Here is a 7,216-nt window from a genome sequence, read left to right on the forward strand (position 1 = left end):
TTCCATATATCACGAGTGAAGATCAGGGTTAGAATTGGTTCTCAGCAACACATGCTTGTCGTAAGAGGCGGCTAACGGGATCGGGTGGTCAGACTCGCTGATTTGGTTGACACATGCCATAGTATCCTAATTGCATCGGTTGATGCTCAAACTGTTGATCACTGGATTGTCTGGACTCGATTGTTTACAGACCGCCGCCATATAGCTGGAACATTGCTGAGTGCGGCGTTAAACAGCAAACCAACCAACTAACCAACCAACTTAGTTGCAGACCTCATACTTTTCGATGTAGATTCGTGTCGAAACAACTTCAGTATTGGTTACTGTTAGTTATACGAAAAGGAACTTGAGCCTAAAAGTTTCACACTGGCATCGTTACATGATATGTACCTGATCAGCATTTATGTGAGTCAGTGAGTGGGTAAAGTGTTTGCCGCTTCGAGCAATATTCCAGCAATGTATAAACGGCGCTACTAGTATTGGACTTAAACACACGCCTTGGGCTGGTGAACGCCCAAACCACTTCACTGCGTTCCACTGCCTAGGAGCGACTAAGAGATGAAAGCGTATGTATATAAACTACGTATACGCTTCTAATTCAAACAATGGATAATCGACTGGATAATGAATTCAAAATCAAATTTGAATCAAAACACGCATTAAATCAGGAGGATTTTATTATTCGCAAATAACAGCAGCTCACGATATACACAGCGTATATAACAGAAATATGAATATATATTGTACCTAAATGTTGTCGAATGTGAATATATGCACGTACGTTTTATATAAATTGAGTTTAAGTTGATCGCCACAAGTCTGTCTCAGTGGTTAATCAGAGAAAACGAAAAACTCAAACCACTTGTATGCGTGCAAGTATTTCGAACAGGAAACATGAATAGAAAGTTGATTTGATTGTAAAATACGGTTTCATAAGTACAATCAATATGTCACTGTCCACGTAAACATCTACTCGTTCTTAATAATATACACAATAAGCAAGTATTATAAATATAGACGCATTACTGAGCTCAGCTGGTGAAACCTCAAAGTTCAGAAGCGCGAGTCTGCATCTTATAGACAATATATGAATATATACACAACAGACTCATTTCCACTATATTCATAGAGAGAGATTGTTAAACTCTGCATCTGATAGACAATATAGAACTATATACACAACAGACTCATTTCCACTATATTCATAGTGAGATTTTTAAAGTCTGCATCTTATAGGCAATATATAACTATATACACAACAGACTCATTTCCACTATATTCATAGAGAGAGATCGTTAAAGTCTGCATCTGATAGACAATATATAACTATATACACAACAGACTCATTTCCACTAAATTCATGGAGAGACTGCCTTGTGTCATAAGGCTGGCATTAAGGTAGTTAAATCGCATAACACTAATGTTTGTGGAGAATTATTACATTTATATATATTTTACACATAAACGTTAGCTTTAAGCAAAATAATATTGTACATCCCAATAATTATGGAATCCAAATCCTGCTGTTATTTGACAAGAATTCGATTTTAACTATACAGCATGAGAGTCAACTCTATAATATACAAAGCTTTGAATGATGGCGGGCTGACGACGGACTGCATTTAGACCAATAAGCTCTAGCGAGTTGAAGTGAGATTAAATCTTTGTACATGATTGTATATGACAGGAATATGTCCAGTTTGAAGCATATGGATGTATACACATATGTTTTAGTTTACCTACAATTGGTTTGTCTTCAAATACTAAAATACGTGATAAATATAGCTCTGTGAATTCATACTAAGTACAATTATATGGAGAGGTCCACACCCAAGCATTAACAACACGTACATTCGTCAATGGTTCAGGTGGTACAATAATGTTTGTGATAACCAAATGACTCCAAATTATGAGTAATTTGCAATTGAGTCTCTCTGGAAAATCAGGTTTCAATGGTCATCAATTTGAAATTCTGAGTTATGATATAGGAAGATGAATAGATAGTGCTCTATGAATTGGAACTCGTATATGGGACAAAATGTCTTTTAGACTATAAAGTTACAAGAAAAAGACACGGCCACTTGGAGTTGTAACACTTGACAGAAAAGTCACTGAGGATGTTAAATATTTTGACATCTGCCTTTTGTATATACTAGGATATTAACCCAGTTTCAGAATGTGTCAGCCGAAACATGGAAGACGAATCAGTAACTGAACCAACAGCCCAACAAGTGAAACAGAACGATGTGCGTTGAAAATATTAGTCTGCTGTCACCCGGGCATTTTCAGCCGACTGCAGCAGAGCTGTGTACCCGGAAGTGCGTGAAGTTGATGGCGAAAGCGCCTCGTATCCTGCCTGTGAATTATCGGGAATAGTTTCGTACTGAGATTGTTCACTTTCCCCGTTGTCACTGAACTCTTGCAGAGAAATGTCATCCGATACAAGGTGGTCAGTTCGGACAGGGGAGAGATAAATGCCCCTTGGCGATCCAGTGCACTTTTTTCTGGAAAATCAAATTAATAAATTAAATTCAGGGTCAATATTTGTAGATAAATATCAGGTTCTACTGCAAAGTTAATGATGGTATACTTCTACTTCTTCTCCTAGCGAGATGTGATAGCAATGTAAAATTCATATTTTTTACGTTAAAGGTTACCGTTCCCCGCATTCTAAGTCTCTAAATACAGAATAGCATTTGATCTTGATACACTGCTTTAAGGACAAGAAAATACAATGTATTACCTGATGATGATAAATGCAGCTACAATGACAGCACTAAAGAGTACGACGCCAATGCATGATGACAAGACACGGACCAGCTGACGAACTGACCTTACGTATGACACTAAAAAAAGTTGAATTCGACATTAATGGAGGTACATCAACCTGTTCAATAGACTACATCATAATGTTACATCATTATGAACAGAGGCATATGTGAACAAGGCATTTGCCAATGAAGAAACGACAAGTTATAACACTTGTGTTTGAGGTGAACGAACGAGTCCATGATGCTACCAATGCACTGTACACATGTGGTGTTAACAACATGGTTAAAAAGAGGGAGACATTGTACAGTACAACCAGATATTATTGAGAATTTAAAGATTGTAATTTGTTATATTTTTTTCACTCATTACTCACGTATTAAATGTGAATATTAGCAGAACATAATTTCAGATTCAAAGACAGGTGAACAGTTAGTATTTTGTCAAGTCACCATGAGCAGCAATGCAGGCTTCAATGCGGCGGGGCATACTACTGAGACATTGTACATAGGCTGGCTAATTTCCTTGTCACAAGCAGGATACAATCACAGTACCAGCTAGGCTGGCACGTCCTTATGGGTGGGACGGTAAGGTAGCCTAGTGGTGAAAGCGTTCGGTCGTCACGCCAAAGACATGTGGGTACAATGTGAGAAGCCCATTTTTCTGGTGTTCCCAGCGGCGGTATTGCTAGAATATTGCTAAAAACGGCTCAAAACCAATCTCACTCACTTACTTAATACTGATAAAGCTCCGCCTAGCCTGATTCACTTTTCAGTGTTTGAAATACGGGTTTGAAGACAACAATACTAATCCATATAGGTCGATGGCTTAAAATAATCAGGAGAATACCCTGTGTGTGAATGTTAAACGTTTTTAGAATGACCGTTGCAAGAAGACTAAGAATCAACTTTTAGCTATGCTTACCGTTGCACATATGACCGCGCCAGCCTTCCACACAAGTCACACAGTCGCCAGTATACTGCTCACAGGTATCGCACCTCGGTGGACATGTAGAGGAACATCTCTGGCCATAGTAGCCATTCTGACACCCTGTGCATAACCCCGTAACGTTACATCGGGGCATTAGACAGTGACATGACTGACATTCTCGCCCAAACAAATTTGGTTTACATCCGTCAATGCAGAATCCATCTGTGATTTCACACTTCTCATTAGGGCAACCGTTGCACTTTTCTCCACAGGTGTTTACAAAATAACCAGGCTCACACGACATACAGTTGCTGGCATTCTGGTCACATTCAACACAATGTCGAGGACAGGACATGTTACAATATGTATCCCTGAATCTCTCCCTACAAGACAAACATGAGCCATCGTATCTGTTGCAGGCACCAGCAGCACAGTTGTCAGGACATCTGGTACTACATGTCGGTCTATACCACCCCAGTACACAACCATACTCACATTCCCCAGATGTCTGACTACAACTTGTGTTAAGACAATGATTGTTCATTAGTAAAGTAAAGATTCTAGGACTTTTTTAACATACAGTATATGGAGTTTTAACATAAATATTCTTGCTTTCTTCTATCGCGCATTATCATGTCTAGGGAACTGAATATATTTTTAGTGGTTGCACGTGAAGGAGTGCTGAACGCTTGTCTGTCATTCCTTGCATCTATTTATGATATTTTGAATCTATGGTTCTCACCTTTGACGCCGGAACCAGGGGTTCCACCACATGTACTTCCGTTGCATTCTGCCTTGCACAAGCCGCTGCGACAACCATAGACACACGTGCCGTTACTTTGAAAACACAATAGGACACCATTCTGCTTCAAACAGTTTCTGCAGCAATTGGACTGCCATTCTTGCCCATATATACTTGGTTTACATCCGTCAATGCAGAATCGATCTGTGATGTTACAACTCCCATTAAGGCAACCGTTGCACCTTTCTCCACAGGTGTTTCCAAAATAACCAGGCTCACACGACATACAGTTGCTGGCATTCTGGTCACATTCAACACAATGTCGAGGACAGGACATGTTACAATATGTACCCCTGAATCCAACCCTACAAGACAAACATGAGCCATCGTATCTGTTGCAGGCACCAGCAGCACAGTTGTCAGGACATCTGGTACTACATGTCGGTCTATACCACCCCAGTACACAACCATACTCACATTCCCCAGATGTCTGACTACAACTTGTGTTAAGACAATTTACACTGCAGGTATTACGACACTGGTGGCCAAAATACCCCTTTCTGCATTGACAGCTTCCATTCCTGTTACACCGTTTCGTGGCACATCCAGCAGAACAGTTTTCCTTGCATTGGTTGCCATGAAAACCATCCAAGCACTCCATGCATGTTCCGTTCTGATGGCAGTTTGAATGTTCACATTTGTTACTGCAGTGTGTGTAGCATTCCTTACCATGCCATCCACTGTTGCAACCTTTTAAACATTTACCTATTCTTGAACAAGATTTATCCACACATGCTCCACATGTTTTCTCACATTGTGGTCCGAAATATCCTTCCTTACAACCATTAATGCAGATTCCAGAGGAGTTACATGACTTGGATCTACAGTTACTGTCGCATCGCTGTCCACATGCACGTCCAAAGAATCCAGGGCTACATCCACACAGACAGGTTCCATTTGTGCGGTGACAGTCTGAGGGTGTGTCTGTACAGTTACCACAGTTGTCACATGTTTTGTCGCACTTCTGATCATATCTGTTCCGTGGACAGTTTGCACATTCACCAGAAATGGGGTCACAATTACCATCCAAACACCATTTGTTGCACGTATGTTCACAGTTTACTCCCCATCTCCCAGGTATTGTACAAGGACACTTCCCGCTGTACTCAGGAGGCACTCTATCCGGGCATTCCTCGCAGCTGCTGCCATTCCAGTACTGTCCACGTTCACAGTTCACTGAATAACAGAATCGTCGTTGTATTAAACCAGTTCAAGTCAGACGAGGTTTTACAAAATATTGTATTTGAATAAATAAATTGTGAATAACTATTTATGTTAGCTACGTCCGAACGTTTATGGACAATCTGTGGCTCGACAGACGAGGCCTCCGGAGTGATTTATACCTACAGAGGATTTCATCCTGTCAGAGAATTGTCAGCATATATTCCACTCGGCCTTATACCTGCAGATTTGTTAATCCTGACAGAGGAAAGTTAGCATATATTTCAATCAATTTGGTGGGAAACAAATATTCTCATGAAAGGTGTTCACACTTTACACATATTTAAGGATACTGGTTACTACTGATGTTAGTATGGTATGAAATGGAACTGATTTTTTTTAATGCACTATAGAGGCATTTGACAATAGAGGGAATAGACAATATAGGGGTTTTCATAGCATCCTGTAAGTGATTTTGCAGCAAAGAAATATTTGAATATTTTAACAATGAATAGACGCCCGAAGTAACATTATGATGCAAAGGATTCTACGAGTTTATTCGAGGTAACTTGTCGTGTTTATTTGAGATAGAAGAAGAGAGTGTTTTAACTGTTCAGCGTGTAAGTAATCTCCTGACACATTAAACATTACGAATTTAAAGGATGTAAAATTCACTGTGCACACAGGGACAGCTGTGGATGGATGACTTCGCGTCAAACTGTGTGACATCAACATGCTTATAAATCCCAAACTAACTTAAGTCGTCGAAACATACCACTTCGGTGAAACCCACAATGGCTGGTTTGCTGCTAGCAGGTGTATATTCGATGGCTCTATTGAATCTGATAGAGAAATATAGGAACGTTATTAACCTGTGGTGTTACAGCGTCCACATGTCATCGGGCAGCTATCCGCAATACCAGGGCTGTCACAGCTGGCGGACTTACACGAAGAATGTGTATCCTGACATTTTGTATCATCTGAAATAATAAAACAAAGTCAGATTTTCTGTGCACAGACTTACAGTTAAGAGGCATCATTCCCATGGGAGACGTTGAACAAAGAGAGAAAACTGTCAGAGTTAGTATTACTTTAATTTTACTGTAATGACTTTGCCCTTTGCAGTTGCTTTAATAATATAAATCTAGCAAATCTGGAAGTATTTTCACATAATGATATGAGAAGTGATGTACCTTTCACAGAACCGAGTTCGGCTTCCGCCAGTATGCATGCAGACACGTAGAGCACAACAGACGCCTGGAAGGTAGGTATATTGTACAGGAGGGTTTCACATGTTGTTACATAGATTAGAGGACGTGACAAGTAACAAGGACACATCATCAGCATGAACTAAACTCAATGATGGAGGAAATCAGGCGCGTAGCAAGCCAATACTTTCGTGTTAGCCCGATGGGTTGCCAAGCTTTATATTTAGATAGTATTGATGGCTTGCCAAACCGTTTTAGCAACAATCATGTGTACGCTCGGGCTTATTTTCTTAATGGAAGCTACGCCCCTGGAAATAACACGACTACCGATAGACTATCCATTGCT

General features: G+C 40.1%; 2 protein-coding genes across 2 annotated transcripts; both read right to left on the bottom strand.

Moving 5' to 3' along the window:
• Positions 1 to 676: 676 nt before the first annotated feature.
• LOC124270900 (scavenger receptor class F member 1-like) lies at positions 677 to 4,284 on the bottom strand. The gene is made up of 3 exons (XM_046705964.1): positions 3,694 to 4,284; positions 2,744 to 2,846; positions 677 to 2,504 (listed from the first exon to the last, which is right to left on the bottom strand). Exons 1-3 carry the CDS (start codon positions 4,241 to 4,243, stop codon positions 2,261 to 2,263), a joined length of 897 nt encoding a protein of 298 aa, XP_046561920.1. The 5' UTR covers positions 4,244 to 4,284; the 3' UTR covers positions 677 to 2,260.
• Positions 4,285 to 4,412: 128 nt separating this feature from the next.
• Positions 4,413 to 6,932, bottom strand: LOC124270896 (multiple epidermal growth factor-like domains protein 10). Its single transcript, XM_046705959.1, has 3 exons — positions 6,856 to 6,932; positions 6,535 to 6,642; positions 4,413 to 5,677 (listed from the first exon to the last, which is right to left on the bottom strand). Exons 2-3 carry the CDS (start codon positions 6,560 to 6,562, stop codon positions 4,413 to 4,415), a joined length of 1,293 nt encoding a protein of 430 aa, XP_046561915.1. The 5' UTR covers positions 6,563 to 6,642; positions 6,856 to 6,932.
• Between the last annotated feature and the right edge of the window lie 284 nt (positions 6,933 to 7,216).

The sequence above is a fragment of the Haliotis rubra genome, unplaced genomic scaffold, assembly GCF_003918875.1.
Source record: "Haliotis rubra isolate DU_JTF1 unplaced genomic scaffold, ASM391887v1 Scf1558, whole genome shotgun sequence".
In the NCBI taxonomy this organism is placed as follows: Eukaryota; Metazoa; Mollusca; class Gastropoda; order Lepetellida; family Haliotidae; genus Haliotis; species Haliotis rubra.

Coding starts and splice junctions, on each gene's coding strand:
- LOC124270900 (XM_046705964.1), bottom strand. CDS start 4,243: ATGAACAATCATTGTCTTAACACAAGTTGTAGTCAGACATCTGGGGAA. Junction 2,847..3,693: donor GCGCGGTCATATGTGCAACG/GTAAGCATAGCT, acceptor AACTTTTTTTAG/TGTCATACGTAAGGTCAGTT. Junction 2,505..2,743: donor GCTGCATTTATCATCATCAG/GTAATACATTGT, acceptor TTGATTTTCCAG/AAAAAAGTGCACTGGATCGC.
- LOC124270896 (XM_046705959.1), bottom strand. CDS start 6,562: ATGACATGTGGACGCTGTAACACCACAG. Junction 5,678..6,534: donor TGGACGCTGTAACACCACAG/GTTAATAACGTT, acceptor TCTGTTATTCAG/TGAACTGTGAACGTGGACAG.